The 18,339-nt window shown below is 34.4% G+C and overlaps 1 protein-coding gene across 1 annotated transcript; it reads right to left on the reverse strand.

The window, feature by feature from the left end:
• Positions 1–568: 568 nt before the first annotated feature.
• Positions 569–1,516, reverse strand: LOC144288394 (olfactory receptor 2M3-like). The gene has a single exon (XM_077855904.1). It carries the CDS (start codon positions 1,514–1,516, stop codon positions 569–571), a length of 948 nt encoding a protein of 315 aa, XP_077712030.1.
• Positions 1,517–18,339: the final 16,823 nt, after the last annotated feature.

The following is an 18,339-nucleotide window of genomic DNA, read 5'->3' on the forward strand; positions in this document are numbered from 1 at the left end:
TCTGATATCCTGAAGAAGGACAATGTACATTACAAGGTAGACTCAATATGCTTAATCATCATTCTGATACCTCTTTTCTTTATCTAGGTAAAGTATGTTAATTTTTATAATAATCTTATAAATTTATAACTTGGTTATAATTAAGCTTATTATTCATTTTAACAAACTGATTAATCCAAGGTATGATATTGGACTCTGAAGAATGTTATTATTGGACAAATGTAAAACTATTTATTAAAAAGAAAAGGTTATCAGTGCTTTGTTTTATTATAATATTATGTGGTATTATGATTGGCCAATATCTCTCCATTGTTAACTGGTATTGCATAACACAGATGATACAATTGTGCATATTATAGCAAATATTTACCTATAGTCATCATTTGAAATTTCTGTAACAAAAGAAATATAATATTCAATGAAAAAAGCATGCTCACAGTTTTTCATTTTCTAAATCTTATGTACTTGTCTGTAAAACTTTTGATACAAAGATAGGTAAATATTGGGTGCTGAATTCTATCAGTTGAATACATAGATTTCTGCATAAAGTAGATAGGAAAAAAGTTAATTAGGCAATTTGCTCTCCAGACTTGCTCTTCCCCAACATCTTCATGAATGCTCTGGATACTTCCTTGTTGCGGAGGCTATAGATGAGGGGATTCAGCATGGGAGTGAGGATCGTGTAGAAGGCTGACACCATCTTGTCCTGGGTGGGGGAACGATCAGAAACAGGCCGCATGTATATGAACATAGCTGCTCCATAATACATTCCCACCACCATGAGGTGGGAGGAACATGTGGCAAAAGCTTTTTGTCGTCCCTCTCCAGACCCCATGTGAATGACAGCCACAATAACATGAACATAGGAAACAATGATTACTGCTACAGGAAAGAGAAGCATAATTATACAACAAATAAACATTAACCTTTCAAAGAGCAATGTAGTAGTACATGAGAGAGTGAGAAGAGCAGGGACATCACAGAAAAAGTGGGGTATTTCCCGGGCTCCACAATATGGGAAAGAAAGTGCAACTGCAATGACAATTATACCATCAAGAAAGCCAATGGTCCAGGAAGAAACAACCATAACACAATAGATTTTCTGATTCATGAGAACTGAGTATCGTAATGGGTGACAAATGGCAACGTAACGGTCATAGGCCATTGTAGCCAACAGGAAACATTCTGCTCCAAGCAGGGACACATAGAAGAAAATCTGGGCTCCACAGCCAGCCAAAGAAATGGACTTGCTGCCAGACATATAGTTGAAGGCCATCTTGGGTACAGTGGTGCAGACAAGCATGAGGTCCATCAGAGAGAGCTGGCTGAGGAGGAAGTACATGGGTGTATGGAGCTGAGTGTCCAAGTAGATGAAGAGAATCATAGCAGTGTTTCCCATGAAGGCCACTGTGAAGATGCCCAAGACTAGGGAGAAGAGGAAGATGTGGGTGGGGCTGTAATTGAAGATTCCCAGCAGGATGAAGCCTGAGTTGAAGGTCTGATTCCCCCATGCCATGATAAATATACTCACTGTAGAGAATATAACACGCAAACAGTGGTCAAGACTCTGTCATGGAAATATCAAGGACTTCTAGCTTAAATCACCACATCTACAACATAATATATATATGGAAAAATATTTTTCTCAGTATATTGTTTTCAATTTACAGCCTAGGATTATTAAAGTTTATTGTTAGCTTGATGTGATTTTTAGAAATAAGTGTAGATAACACATATAATAAGTTTCATCATTAGAACATAGTTTCCCAAGATGCATATAATCTAATTTTTAGCAACTAAGTCAGCTCAGCTATATAATATGGATAATCCCTTAGGAAATACACTAAGAGTCACAAGAAGACTCATGAATTGCTAGGAAGTCAATGAGATTTTCCATTGTGTTTTTTCCTTTGAACATAGCATATCACCCTATGATACAATTTTTTTTCTACCAAAGTGTAGAAGGATTATGTACTAGTGGAAATGAAATGGGACTACTCAAACATCAAGTAAACAGAAGACATTAAGAAATCATCAGTTAGAAGTACCTTAAATAATACTTATTGAAAATAATGGTAATTTGTAGAGAAAACACTTCCTCACCAATATGCCCATCTCTTACTCCATCTCTTAAAATCTGGTGTACCCATGAGATATTCTGGTATGGGTCATTGTACTGGTGAAGGTGGCTAGTTATAGTGAAAGAGCATAGTCCAAACAGCTCAAACATTATTTTCCTGTGTAATCTTAGATTAATTCTCCAAGCCTCATTTTCCACTAGTATTTGATATTGAATATAGTGAATATTGATATTGTAGAGTGCTCTTAAGACAAATGAGACCATATTTGTAATGTACAGTACAAAATGTAATGTTGAATATAGTTTGTAACATGTGAGAATTTTTTAAATGAATACTATTGAAGAAAAGAGAGATGGCTCCTACTTTATCTTTAGACTATTCTCTCTTGTATAAAATTGATCTCTCTCATGCCCTTAGCAAGACTCTTGCAGGGGATTTCTTCACCTACACAGTAGCACATTTTTGATTTCCTATTTTCACAATCATTTTTTTAATTCTCTTGTTTCTCTCTTCAATGATTAAGGCACTGGGTTTCTTTCTTTGTATTTGTATGTGCTTTCTCTACTCTGAGAGTCATTTAGAAAAGTGTGTTTGGTGTTTCAGTTTTAGGCTTTAGAAAATGAAAAGTATACATGTACCTGTGCCAGATTTACTGAAAATGTACATTTTACTTGACAAACTATAATTTAAAATAATAGTGAAAGGGAATATAAGGGAAGGGAGAAGAAATGTGTGGGAAATATCAGAAAGGGAGACAGAACATAAAGACTCCTAACTCTGGGAAACAAACTAGGGGTGGTAGAAGAGGAGGAGGGAGGGGGTAGGGGGTGAATGGGTGACGGGCACTGAGGGGGGCACTTGACGGGATGAGCACTGGGTGTTATTCTTTATGCTGGTAAATTGAACACCAATAAAAGATAAATTTATTAAAAAACATGATTTTACTGTACGTTGTTTTACCTGTTTTGTATTTTTAAAACTTTAAATAGAATTTTAATAACTTCTGATGTGGTTTAGGACTTAAAGGTTTAATGATCTAGGCCATGGAAACAGAGAGAAAAGAAATCAGTTACCTGTTTTGTATTAATGGCTGGCAAAAGCAATTATGTTAGCTTAATACCACTAAAAAGGCCCTTTTAGATTTAAAATATGTTAAACTGTAATGAATATGTTATCATGCAATAAGTGTGGAAAATATTTGAAATTAAAATCAATGATTTTTCAATGCACTCAGAAGTATTTACTTTTTCTAAGATTTTATTTATTTATTTGAGAGACAGAGAGAACACTAGAGAGACAGACCAAGCATGAGTGGGGGGTGCAGAAGGAGAGAGAGAAGTATGTTCCCTGTGGAGCAGGGAACTCTATATGGGGCTCTATCCCAGGAGCCTGGAATTATGATGTGAACCAAAGGCAGATGCATAACTGACTGAGCCACACACCTGCCCCAAAAGTATTTTAACTAATGTAAATATGGTTCTCTGACAGGGAAGGGATAGATACACCATATGTATAATATTGTATATTAATAAAGTATTATATGTTACATATGCAATCTGTTTATAACACATTCCATGCTGTTAAGTTATTTTTGTTTTGTTTTGTTTTGTTTGCCACTACATTATTAACAAAAACCTGTCCTATCATAAATTTTATATATATGAAACAATTCTATAAAATATTTAAATGAATTACTAATGAAATAAATCTCTATGACATAAAAATATTGCTGCATACTTAGTTTTTATCTTTTAACATAACCAGTAAAACCAGATGTTTTAATTTTATTAGTGGTGACTTATATATATAATATATAATATGGGAATATGGAGGATCCCTGGATGGCCCCAGCAGTTTAGTGCCTGCCTTCGGCCCAGGGTGTGGTCCTGGAGTCCTGGGATCGAGTCCCATATTGGGCTCCCTGCATGGAGCCTGCTTCTACCTCTGCCTGTGTCTCTGCCTCTCTCTCTCTGTCTCTAATGAATAAATAAATAAAAAAATAATATGGCAATATTATGCTGTTGTCTCTTGACATTTGTACAAACTCTTTATGTAAGCGAAACATACATTTATGTTACAGTCAAAGGTGAATTGACTGAATTCATCTTAAATATACCATGGATGAAATCTGATACATGTTTGAACCTATGTTACTAACTCAGATAAAAATATCTGATGTTTTCCAAAAAATTTCATCATATTCTCTCATAGTCCATCACCCCCACATGCAACCTATAATTTAATACATATCTCTAAAGTTTATGTTTTTCCTGATATTTTGCCTTGATTTCACATAAATAATAGAGCATGTTGTCTTTTGTGTGCACAAAATAGAACCTATTACAGCCGTACCTTCATCTCCTGTATCTACCTACTCTTTGGCTCACTTACCACCAGCCACACTGGCTTCTTCATTTCTGGAACATTCTTGGAATGTTCTAACAGTGTGTTCGTGCTGGCTGTTCTCTCTGATCATTTTCTATTCCTTAGACCAATCCCTCACTACATTCAGGCTCTTATATGCACTTTGTTTCATAAAGCTCTTATGACCTCTCTCTAAATATTGTTTTGTTTTTATTGTCCTTAGTATTTCTCCCATCCAACAGGACTCTGATTTATCTGATTTTTGTCTGTATTTCTTCATTAGTATGTAAAGTAAATGAAAGCAGAGATTTAATGAGTCATATTCAATAGATACTTAGTGAATCAAGACTTTTTTATAGGAAATGATTGTGATTTTCATTTTGTGTTTCAGATGTCTTCTTTTCTGCTCTAGTCCTCCTGTTTCTCAGAGGATTGTTGGTTTAGGAGTCCTGTATTGTGTGCTGGCCTGGATGATTTACTAAACTTTGTATCATGGCTGGGAAATGGGTTGCTGATCTGAGGGAGACAAATATCAAAAGGAGAAAAGCTTTATTGGGCTGCTTATTTAATCTTAGAAGCCTGAGCACCCCCAAATAGTCTGATTCATTTAATTCTAACAGATCTTTGGTTATTTTTTTTCTACACGGTGTGAATTTAAGCAATTGTGCTTCATCCTTGAATATACACAAAATGTCAGATCCATTGGCTTTTTCAAGTTGGACCAGAATTACATAATTAACTAGTCTTTAGGAGATTGGGAATGCCAAGAAACCTACGGAGCCTGAGAAACTCCATGGAGCATGTGCCTTTTTAAAATCTGTATCTAATTTCTTCTTTTTTTATATTCCTGCTTAATTAGGGCCATATACTGCTGTGAAGCTCCAATCCTATTGACACAGCTGAGATTATCAGAGGAACTGAAATACTGCATCCATCCAGCAGTTTATTCTATATTCAAATAAATAAAGCAGATTTCTTTGGAATAGCTTATCAAAGAGAAATTGCTTAAGGAAGTGTTGGAGTCACTTAGTACTGTGATGCCCTTGTCTCCATTATTAGGAAATGACAGGGACTGGCTCTATGATTAGATCTCATTTACCATCCCATTTTCTGCTCATAACTGTTTTATAATCCATGTGCAGTAACAAACTCTGGTGTATTTTAATACTATGCCTCTTCACAGTCTCTTCACACAAATGAAATCATCTTTTTATTTAGTCTATATGGGAACCCCACTGAAGAATAGCAGTGTGGGGACAGTAGGACTAATCGAGAGTAGATGGTCTCTATATGTGAGACAAAGTCTTGAATTGTTATTTATCAATAAAGCAATACAATATTTAAGTTTAGTAGTGGACCCTATCTAATCTAATTTTTCCAATTGTTTTGCTTCAAGCTGAACATGAATAAAAGGATACAAGAATATTATGCTATTATGTTATATTTCATTACCTTATTTTCTGTCAAAAACCACACCACAACCTCTCAGTTCCTTTACTGCCCTCTCATAGGAAACTAGATTAACAATGTTTTATAGTCATTAGGGCACTTATTTCCAAACAGTAAATCAGACATCTCCCATTGAAACTTACATAAGAAAAGCCTTAGTTATATTATATTCAGAGGAATACATTTTCTTTTATATACCTAATATATGATGGCTTGGTATGGATTTTAGATGTGTGCACTTAAGGATGTAATGCACATTATTTCACTATATATGTAGTTTAATAATTTCCTCACAAACTTATGAATATTGTGAATTATCATCAAATCCTCATATTGTGGAATAAAAAGTCATTGTTCACCACAAATACTTTGAAAAACATAACAGAATTGTATCTAAACAGTTAATTTATATTTTATACTTACAGGTTAAAAGGATAATTAAAAGAAGTGAGGTGAACAGAGAAGAGTCTTGGCTAAGTAAAGACAGTGTGCAACAATAGAATGCTTAAAAGCAGTGAATAATAAAGGAAAAACAATCTTGGACTGAAGAGAAACTGAGAGGAACAAAGGAAAGAAAAACAAAGCAAGAGATTGTTGACTGAATGCAGATTGGGTCACTGGGCCTATTTCTGTGCTAGATGTGCTGCATTCAAAGAATGATCATTATGATCCCACCACCAGACACAACAACTAGGCACTATGTTACATATAAAATGATGCTTAAAAACTGCTCTTGCTTCCTAAGAGAGGGTTAAACCATTTCTTACTAAAGGCTTGCTGATTCCTTTTGAAAAAGTTCATCAGTACTTCAAAACAACAACAATAACAGCAACATCTTATTTGCATCTGCACCCATGGACATTATGCATAAACCTGATTTTCTGTTTTTCAATCATTTGACACAACCCTTTTGAGTTTTTACTCCAAAGTGCCATTGGATTATATCACTCTTTTTCTCAAAAGCATTAAATGGCTCAGATGTTCTGCAGAACAAACTTTCATCTCTTTATTGATGTTGTTTGTGAGGTATTGCAGAAAGTGATTCAAGCTTTTCTTTCAAGTCATGTGTTCTCCATTTCCCAATGCCAACTTCACACATTTCTACTTAGAGATCCCAAAGATACAACATATACATCTGAGCTGAGGTCCCTACTAAAGAGTTTTATTTTACTCAGAATCTGAGCAATAGACAAAATGTCTTTCCTCTTCTACTATCTTTTGTCTTTGTAAACCATATCATATCAGTGCACATGTGACTTTATGTTTCTTTCTTCATTCTGTAGACAGAAAGTTCTGCATATATTAAATTTAGAGATGTGTGGCATCTACCTCTGCTCTATATAAAAAGCTAACATTATGAACCTTAAGATCAGATAAACATGAGTTTGCTATCTTGCTCTACCACTAAATCCTTTGTCATCAGGGGATCCCTGGGTGGCGCAGCGGTTTGGCATCTGCCTTTGGCCCAGGGCGCGATCCTGGAGACCCGGAATCGAATCCCACATTGGGCTCCCGGTGCATGGAGCCTGCTTCTCCCTCTGCCTATGTCTCTGCCTCTCTCTCTCTCTCTCTCTGTGTGACTATCATAAATAAATAAAAAAATAATAATGAAAAAAATATCCTGTGTCATCAGGCAAGTTAACTAACCTTTCAGATATTGCTTTATCCTCTTGCCGCCATCAGAGTGTTGTGTTTTTTTTTTTTTAAGATTTTATTTATTTATTCATGAGAGAGAGAGAGAGAGAGAGGGAGGGAGAGAGAGAGAGAGAAGAAGAGAGAGAGGCAGAAACACAGGCAGAGGGAGAAGCAGGCTCCATGCAAGGAGCCCAAAGTGGGACTCGATCTCAGGTCTCCAGGATCACACCCCGGGTTGAAGGCAGCGCTAAACTGCTAAGCCACTGAGGCTGCCCCAGAGAGTTGTTCTAATATAGAATATATTAATTCTTATGAATTCCTCATCAAACTGTCATTCTGTGTATGCTCATTAATTACCTTTGCACATATCTTATCACACTTTTTTTTAATACTTCCAGTAATCCCACTGCTACTTACTTGCAATTATTTCAAAAAATATTCCGTCTTCTTACTATATTGTTGGTTCTTGATTGGTAAACTATATATTCATTTTTTTATATTTAATTTTTTATTGAATGAGTAAACAATAGATGTTTGCACACAGGTGGAATCCATAAGATTCTCACAAGTGATTGAAAACTTGAATAGAGTAGATCCACTGGAGTCTTGCAAAGGTCCCTAACTAGAATATTTGTATTGCTCTAAATGTCTCACATTTACTTTGGATCATCACAGTTACTATTTAACTTAACATTTACAATTCCCTGTATTGAATATAAGAGATATATTACTCTAATTTTACAGATAATATAAAATATAAGTTGCAGGTCAACTCTCTATCTAAAGGACTTCAAAGTAACAAAACTTCTAATATGTAGCTTTTGAAGGAGATGTAATTCCAGCTTACTGAACTTCAGAAGGACAGTTTGATAAATATACCATCTTCCTTGAACTTACCTTCTAGATGTTTCTAGGAAGACATGGAACTACTTACTAAGCAACTGAAAACGTTTAAATTTCTAGAGAAAACCCATGTAAGACATTCTTCCTAGTCATCTGTGATTTCAACTTGCAATTCCTCCAGGATATCCAGTCCCTAGTCTTTAATTATAGTAATGTACGTCATCACCTACTTTTTTCTCCTAAGTCCTTATATAAAATTAGTTCTCTACTTTGAAAATGTGAATCTTAATACTATTTGAGATCAAAATAAAATGCACTTACTTTCTAGATTATAGTATAACCTCTATTTCTCCCTGTCTCTCTTCCCTCATTCATATATTTGACTCTATTTGAAATCTTTTTTTGAAATTATTTTTGTAATTTCAAAGTATGTCACTACTAACTCCATAAGATTAAATGACAAACAGGCAGACAGTTTTCTGATTCTAAAATAAAATGAATAGAGATACTCATTGAGATTTGGGCTTGATTACCACTAAGTAGAACTCCGTTAAAATTCACTAATTATTTCCAAATTGATTATTCAAGTGATTCCATTTGGGGAGTCATTTGACTAGAGATTTCTACACTGGAAATTTCAACACAATTTTAATTTCTTTCCTTTATCTGAACATTTGCTATTTGCGGTTACTCTATTTGGATTCTATTACTGGTTATCTCTTGATTATCTCCAAATACTAGTACTTGGTTAATTTTTCCTTCGTGGATAATTAGACTCCTCCAGATTTTCAGACTTGTCTTTCCATTTGTTTTTGTTTTTGTTATTTTTCACGTTTATAATCACTGATATACATCTTCATTTAATATTGTTTTCTAAATTCCAGGTGCTACCAAATGTTCCTATTTGTATTGTTTTGATATTCCTTTCACATCTTAAATTTACCATGTCCAGTTCTAAACCATTACTTCCCTATGAACCTACTATTCACTTAATGTTGACTTCAGCTTCTAGGTAATGCTTCGTCTTGTTAATGATGTTCTCCACTTAGGAGTTATATAGGATAGAAACAATATCCTAGAAGGAAGATGTCTGAAATTTCAAAAATTCCATCCAATTGTATGCAAGAATATTTGGCAGGATTTTATATTTTCACTAGCTATGCAAAGGGAAAGAGCATTTTCTTTCATTACCTTGTCAAAATAATTTGTTTTTGCTTTTTTTTTTTTTTGAGTTTTTAAACCTGGAGTGCCTGAGTAGCTCAATTGATTAAGTGGTGTGGTCATGTTCTCAGAGTCCTGAGATGGAGCACTGTGTCTGGATCCTTGCTCAGTGTCCGGATCCTTGCTCAATGGAGAGTCTGCTTGAGATTCTCTCTCTCCCTCTCGCTCTGCCCCTGCTCCCACTTGTCATTTGTGCTCTCTTTCTCTCTCTAAAATAAATAAAATAAATCTTTAAAAAGAAATTTGTGAACCTATTCGTAAGAAATGGTTTATCAGTCTTTCATTAATATGCATTTTTTATGGATTTGGACTGCTGTCTTGTATATTTACTGGCCATTCAGATATGCTTTTCAATGAATTGCATTAAAAGTCTTTAATGTATCTCTTCTGGAAGCAAACTAATAGTATGATTTCATATTTTTATATAGATTTTCCAATTTTCACAAAATTATGTCTTGCATTGGACTCATTCTAAAGTGATTTATAATGCCATTTAATATTTTTCCTATCCTCATACATGGAATTATCTATTTGAAGTCATTATTTTAATTAATTAATTTATTACTGAATTACCTGTTTTTTTATTTCTATGGCTTACAAATAATTCTTGAAGTCATTAGAAATGTCATCTATTGTTTATTTTATTTTTAATGTAAGATTTATTAGGAAATGCTTATTTTATATTCCATTACAAACTCCTTAAATAAAGACATTTTTATTAAAAATAAATAATTTTGTGGTTAAATCACTTGCTTTGAGGAACCTGTTTTTTTTTTTTTGAGGAACCTGTTATTCATAGCCATAAGCCAATTTGAAGTTATTTGCATGTTCTTATTTAGATATTTCTGAGAATTTACTCTCATTTAAATGATCATGAACACAATTGCCCAATTCTAAAGGTAAATTAATTGATACCAGGAGACTGCACCCAAAGATGCCAACATCCAACTATGTTATAAATGACAATTTGGAAAATTTTTATCTGCCCACATTCATTGCACCATTTAACATTATTTAGCCTCTGAAGTCTTGCATTCTATTTAACAGAGTACTATTCTATTGTTATCTAATTTTTATTTCTCTTATTCTTTTTTTTAAAGATTTATTTATTTATTCATGAGAGACACAGAGAGAGGCAGAGACACAGGCAGAGGGAGAAGTAGGCTCCACACAGGGAGCCCGATGTGGGACTCGATCCTGGGTCTCCAGGATCACACCCTGAGCTGAAGGCGGTACTAAACCACTGAGACACCGGGGCTGCCCTATTTCTCTGATTCTTAATTAAAATAAAGCCTTCTCAATGATATGTAGAAATTTCTTAAACATTTTAGATTACATAATTTTGTTTGTTTTTAGGCATGTAGATTATCTTATTTTTTTTTAGATTATCTTATTTCAGTCTGTATCATTGTGTTAACTTTGGCCACGATGTCTTTTACAAGATATTCATAATTTTAACATAATTAAATACGATTTTCTTAATCTTTTGTTGAATAAATCTGTCCATTCCTTATAAGAAGTAGATTATTTTGTGTTATTTTCAAATAATTCAATAATATAACATTCCTTATAGAATATCTTAACCAATCAGGGGTCATTTTTCTGTATCTATTTAAATAGGACTATAAATTTATTTTTCTCCTTGTATTGAACAAGTTAATAGTCATTTTTGTACTTTTTAAAATATTTTATTTATTTATTCATGACAGACACACAGAGAGAGGCAGAGACATAGAGGGAGAAGCAGCCTCCCTGCAGGGAGCCTGATGCAGAACTCGATCCCAGGACCCTAGGATCATGACCTGAGCCAAAGGCAAGACACTCAACCACTGAGCCACCCAGGTACCCCCCAGTTTTTGTACCTTTAATATATAATTTCTCCTTTATCAGATTTTAAGATTCTATATACTCTGAGTTGAGTTTTGAGATCAATAGTTTCCAAATGGTTTCTTTGTATATAGTTATGATTTACCACTAATTGGTATTAGATTTGTAAAATAAATATTAAAATATATTCCTGAAGAGAATTAACATTGTTGTAATATTGTGGTGCCATCCTTGAACACAGAATATATATTCTAATCATTTTTCATGTCCTTTATTTTATCCATATAGGATATGTTTTGTATTTTAAGTTACATTAAAATATGTATTTTATAATTACTTTTCATTGTGACTAGTATTTTATTTTCCCTAAATCACCATTGTTGATGTAGCAGAAATGCTAAGGAATTTTGTAGACTGATCTTGATGAATTTTCTTTTTAGGTTAATAAAAGTATCTGTTGATGTTAATTTTTCTAGGTAGATGATTATTTCTTTGAAAAACAGCAGTTTTTGCTCTATCTATATGAACCTTAGTTTTTAAAAATATATTATTTATTTGAGAGTGAGAGAGAAAGAGCACAGAAGCAGGGGGTAGTGACAGAGGCAGAGGGAGAAGTAGATTCATCTGATCAATGTGTCAGATGTGGGGCTCAATCCAAGGACCCTGGGATTATGACCTGAGCTGAAGGCAAACGCTCAACTACCTGAGCCACCCAGGCATCCCAGGGTGTTGAGTTTTATATGTTCTTCATATATTTTGGATGCTAACCCTTTATCAGATGTGTCATTTGCAAATATCATCTCCCATTCTGCAGATTGCCTTTTAGGTTTGTTGATTATTTCCATTGCTGTTCAGAAGATTTTTATTTTGATGAAGTCCTAATAGCTTATTTTTGCCTTTGTTTCCTTAATCTCAGGAGACATATCTAGAAAGAAGTTGCTGTGCCTGATGTCAAAGATGTCACTGCCTGTGTTATCCTCTAGGATTTTGATGGATTCGTATCTCACATTTAGACCTTTTATTAATTTTGAATGTGTTTTTGTGTATGCTGTAAGAAATTGGTCCAGTTTCATCCTTCTGTATGTTACTCCCCAGTTTTCTCAACACCATTTCTCAAGACCATATACTGTCTTTTTCCATTGGATATTTTTTCCTACTTTGTCAAAGATTAGTTGACCATAAAGTTGTTGGTTCATTTCCAGCTCTTCTATTCTGCTCTATTGCTCTATTTGCTTACTTTGTGCCATTATCATATTGTCTTGATCACTACAGCTTTGTAATATAACTTGAATTCTGTAAATGTGATGCCTACAGCTTTTCTTTTCATTTTCAAGGTTGCTTTGGCTATTAGGGGTCTATGGTGGTTCCAAATAAATGTTAGGATTGTTTATTCTAGGTCTGTGAAAATTGTGGTGGCATTTTGATGGGTGTTGCATTAAATGTATAGATTGCACTGGTTAATTTTAATGATATTTGTTCTTCTAATCTATGAGCATATAAAGTTTATTTTTTCCCATTTCTTTGTGTCTTTTTCAATTGCTTTCATCAGTGTTGTAATTTTCACAGAACAGACATTCAAACTTTTTGGTAAGGCTTATTCCTAAGTATCTTATAGTTTTTATGAGATTATAGATGGGAGTGATTCCTTGATTCCTCTTTCAGCTGCTTCACTTTGGGTGTGTAGAAATACAACAGATTTCTATACGTTGATTTTGTATCCTGCAACTCTAAATCCATGTATCAGTTCCAGCAATGTTTTGGTGCAGTGTTTTGTTTTTTTTTTTTATTTATTTATGATAGTAACAGAAAGAGAGAGAGAGAGAGAAAGAGAGAGAGAGGCAGAGACACAGGCAGAGGGAGAAGCAGGCTCCATGCACCGGGAGCCCGACGTGGGACTCGATCCCGGGTCTCCAGGATCACGCCCTGGGCCAAAGGCAGGCGCCAAACCGCTGCGCCACCCAGGGATCCCGTGTTTTGGGTTTTTTTATATCCTGTCATTTACAAATAGTGAAAGTTTGACTTCTTGCCAATTTAGATGCCATTTATTTATTTATTTTTTGTTTCTGACTATTGTGGCTACAACTTCCAATATTATGATATATAACAATGGTGAGAGTGGATATTCCTGTTTTGTTCCTGACCATCAAAGAAAATTTCTCATTTGTTCTCCATTGAGGATGATATTAGCTATGGGATCTTTGTGTATGGACTTTATTATGTTGAGATACATTCCCTTTAACATTTATTTTTCAAGGCTTTTATTATGAATGAATGTTATACTTTGTCAAATGCTTTTTCTGTATCTATTAAAAGTACCATATGTTTCTTATCCTTTCTTTAGTTAACCTGGTGTATCATGTTGATTGATTTGCAAATATTGAACCACTTTGCATCCCAGCAATAAATTGTATTTGATTATGGTGAATGATTCTTTTAATGTACCGCTGGATTCAATTTGCCAGTGTTTTGTTGAGAATTTTTGCATCCATGCACATCAAGATCATTGGCCTGTGGTTCTATTATTCAGTGGAGTCTTTGGATTTAGTTATCAGGGTAATGCTGACCTCATTGAATGAGTTTGGAAGTTTTCTTTTCATCTCTGTTTTTTTGGAATAGTCAGAGAAGAATCGCTATTCTTTTTATGTTTTTAAATTTTTATAAATTTATTTTTTATTGGTGTTCAATTTGCCAACATATAGAATAACACCCAGTGCTCATCCTGTCAAGTGCCCACCTCAGTGCCCATGACCCAGTCACTCCCACCCCCCGCCCACCTCCCCTTTCACCACCCCTAGTTCGTTTCCCAGAGTTAGGAGACAGAACATGAAAGACTATTAATTCTTTTTCAAACATTTGATAAAATTTGCCAGTGAAGCCATCCAGCTCTGTACTTTTGTTAGGAAATTTTTGATTACTGATTCAATTTCTTTACCAATTATTGGTCTGTTCAAGTTTTCTATGTTTTTTGTTTCAGAAAAGCTGTAAAGCTTTAAATATTATTTAAATAATAAATTTAAATAATTATAAAATTATATTAATATTAAATATTATAATTTAAATATAAATGGATTATGCACCTACGTGGCTCAGTGGTTGAGAATCTGCCTTTGGATAAGGGCATGATCTGGGGGTCCCGGATCGAGTCCCATATCAGGCTCACTGGAAGGAGCCTGCTTCTCCCTTTGCCTATGGCTCTGCCTCTCTCTCTCTCTGTAAATAATAAATCTTAATAAATAAAATCTTAAAAAATATTATATATATATTTTTTTCTTTATGGTCAGCATGGACTAAAGGGAATTATTCAGTAATGGATTAGACTTTGTTTTTTTGAGATTTTATTTATTTATTCTTGAGAGACACAGAGAGAGAGAGAGGCAGAGACACAGGCAGAGACAGAAGCAGGCCCCACGCAGGGAGCCCAATGTGGCACTCAGTGTGGGACTAGATCCTGGGACTCCATCCTGGGACTCAATCCTGGGACTCCAGGATCACACCCTGGGCCAAAGGCAGGCACTTAACCACTGAGCCACCTAGGTGTCCTTGGATTAGGCATTCTTAAAGACATGTTTGCCCTTTGCCCTCAGGTCCTGTGTTGTGATTTATAAGCCCTTCAAATGTCTTGCTTCACAAGTTTATTTGTTTTTCTTGATCTTTAGTCCACTTGATATATTGTATCCCTTGGGTAATTTGGATCTGTAGCCCTCTTGTTGTGATGAAACATAACCATTGGCTAAAGGCTTTTCTGAATTCTGTGAATATTTCTAGCAAATTATTGAAACTGAGCATGGTTTGTGGGACCCTTAAACTTTCAGTTGGCATCAGAAGTGAAGATGGTCTTGAGAAGTTCATATACCATATAGGAACAGACCTTTTATAAAATTAAAAAAAAAGGTTTTTAGATTATTTGAATTTTGTGAAAATCAGGCTAAAAAGTCTTTATTCCAAACTCAGTTTATTTATTACAAAAGAAGTAGAGAGAAAATCCAAGGACTCAGAGTGAGGTCCTGAAGTATTCCCAGGCCACAATATCCAGTCCTAATAGATCATCCATACAGAAAAATAAATAAGCAAATCAATAACATGAACATCACTGTAGACTAAATGGACTTAATGATCATATATAGAACATTCCACCCAAAAGCAGAAGATATACATTTTTCTCAAACACACATGCAACATTCTCCAAGATAGATTATGTTAGGTTAAAGAACAAGTTTGAACAAATTTGAGAACATTGAAATCATACAAAATATATTTTTCCACCACAATAAAATAAAACTAAAAATTAATAATAAAAGAAAAAAGTCAATATTTGGCAATTAATATAGTCTTTTACAGTCAATAGGACAAAAATAATCAAATTTGAAATCAGTAAAATCTTGTAAAAATAAAAATGTAACAATAAGTAAAGACAAAAATGTAACACAACATAGTAAAACTTTTTTCTAAAGATTTTATTTATTTATTCATGAGAGATACAAAGACATAGGCAGAAGGAGAAGCAGGCTCCCTGCAGGGAGTCTGATGCAGGACTTGATCCCTGGACTCTGGGATCATGCCATGAGCCAAAGGCAAATGCTCAACCACTTAGTCACCCAGGCATCCCACAACATAGTAAAAGTTATGTGACTCAGCAAAAGCAGTACTTAGAGGGAACTTTATAGTAATAATATCTATATTAAAGACCTAAGTTTAGGCCTAGAGGCCAAGATAATGTTTTTTAAAGTACAAATCAAACCCAAAGTAGGGAGAAAACCTTAGAAATGAAATCACAAATAAATACTAGAAAAATAGACAACCTCATATATTTCTATTTTTTTAATAAATTTATTTTTTATTGGTGTTCAATTTGTCAACATATAGAATAACACCCAGGGCTCATCCCATTTTTTTTTTAAGATTTTATTTATTTAAAAAGAAAGAGAGCACAAGTGGGGACAAGGTTGAGGGGCACTGAGAGAGGGAGAAGCAGGCTCCTCAGTGAGCAGAGAGCCTGACACCAGGCTTCATCACAGGACACTGGAATCATGACTCCAGCTGAAGGCAGATGCTTAACCGATTGAGGCACTCAGGCCATCAGATATCTCTAAACCAGGGCATCATCTGTAAAATGTGGGAACATTATTATTGCTTGCATGAGGTTATTGAAGAGTTGATAATGCATTGCACGGCTTTGCACAATTCATGCCACTGTATGTTACAAGTGGCTTAGAATATGTACAGTGACCATAACGCTAATAATAACTGCATGGACAACAAACATTCAGAACCTCACATTTCATCCTTTCAGTCAGGAAGATGTAGATAATTTCTAGTACTTAATGGCATTATCATTCATCTCCCCCTCCTAAAGTGTGGGTGGATTGCCCACCTCTCCCTTTGACAGCAAATGTGGCCATGTGACTTATTTGGTAAAAAAAAAAAAAAAAGTGCACAGAAATGACTGGTAGTGATATAAGGAACTCATGTGCACTTTTCTACATTTTTCTTCTCCCTGTGACTGAGTTTTGACTATGGGATTCTGTTTTCCATTCTCAATTTTGTCATTTTAAAACAATAAAAAAAACTGCCATGACTCTGTTTTCGTATGTACATCAAAACTTTTTTTTACATGAGTGCCATATCTTTGTTATTGTGATGTCAAAATGTATGTTTGGATCTCTTTTCCAATATATACCTTACTTTGTTTGCTATTAGAACCTATTTTCAAAGTGCATACTTGGATTGCTTTTTAATATTTTTATGTTTGTCTCCTTGAGAGTTCAAGGATCTCCACTGTGGAGGTCAAAACCTCTTGCAAGGTGTCCAAGGACTACCTTAAATTTTATCCATATTAATGAAATAACTCACAAAGCTGATATTTTCAGGTCAGTACTAGTTACTTGGTTTCTGATTGGAGAATATTCCCACTTTTTCTATTTGATTTTTTTTTTTAAGAAAATGCTTAAAACTCATTTCAATGAGACTATTATGTTCTTTTTTAAAAGTCTTATTTATTTATTTATGAGACGCACACACACACAGAGGCAGAAACACAGGCAGAGGGAGAAGCAGGCTCCATGCAGGGAGCCCGATGTGGGACTCGATCCCCAGTCCCCAGGATCAGATGGGGGAACCGCTGAGCCACTGGAGCTGCCCCTAACTATCATTTTCAATGGATCTGTCAAATGAATCCAATTCAGAGAGCTCCCTGATAGCTTCCATTTAGCTTATGCTAAGAGCAAGAAGTAAATCTTCGTTGTATTAATATACTAAAACTTTGGAGTTGCTAATTTTTGCAGTACAAGCTACTATATAATGGCTAATATTATTGACAATAAAGATAAATATTTTATGACACTAACAGAAAGCAAAATAGCATTCTTTTTACTTCTCGGTGGTCTTAATGCATGCCCATGGATAACCATGTGAAAGTGGGGAAAAACCATTTTCCATTCCTTAATCAACCTAGCAAATAATGTTTAAAGCATAATCAAGTAAATGTATCCTTAAGCCACTTGAACACATTTTTAGCAAAATTTTGGTGTGATAAGAAGTATAATGTATCTACATTTCCCTTGCCCTATGAACAAGCTATGTAAAATATTTCTGATCCTCTCATACATGACTCCATACTCCTACCAAATTCACTTCTCTTTTCACAACTATACTGCATTCATATTTTATGGTATTCAAAAGAAACTATATTTTTTCATATTTATTTTTGAGTGATTGTGACCATTTCTTCTATACTACTGTTTAATACTAGGTTTATAAATATTTAAATAGTAAACAAATACAAAACAGGGCTTAATATAAAATACTTCTAGAGATAACTTTTTTGGGGTATTTTTGGACTAAATTTTTAGTGAGTGCTTCTAATCTGTCAAAGCATAAATAGAGAGTTCTTATTTGTAATTCCAGATTCTTTACCCAGTGC

Source organism: Canis aureus, chromosome 18 (assembly GCF_053574225.1).
Source record: "Canis aureus isolate CA01 chromosome 18, VMU_Caureus_v.1.0, whole genome shotgun sequence".
Classification (NCBI taxonomy): Eukaryota; Metazoa; Chordata; class Mammalia; order Carnivora; family Canidae; genus Canis; species Canis aureus.

What these genes read in the sequence shown, in the direction of transcription:
- LOC144288394 (XM_077855904.1), bottom strand. Translation starts at nt 1,516, where the DNA reads ATGGCATGGGGGAATCAGACCTTCAACTCAGGCTTCATCCTGCTGGGA.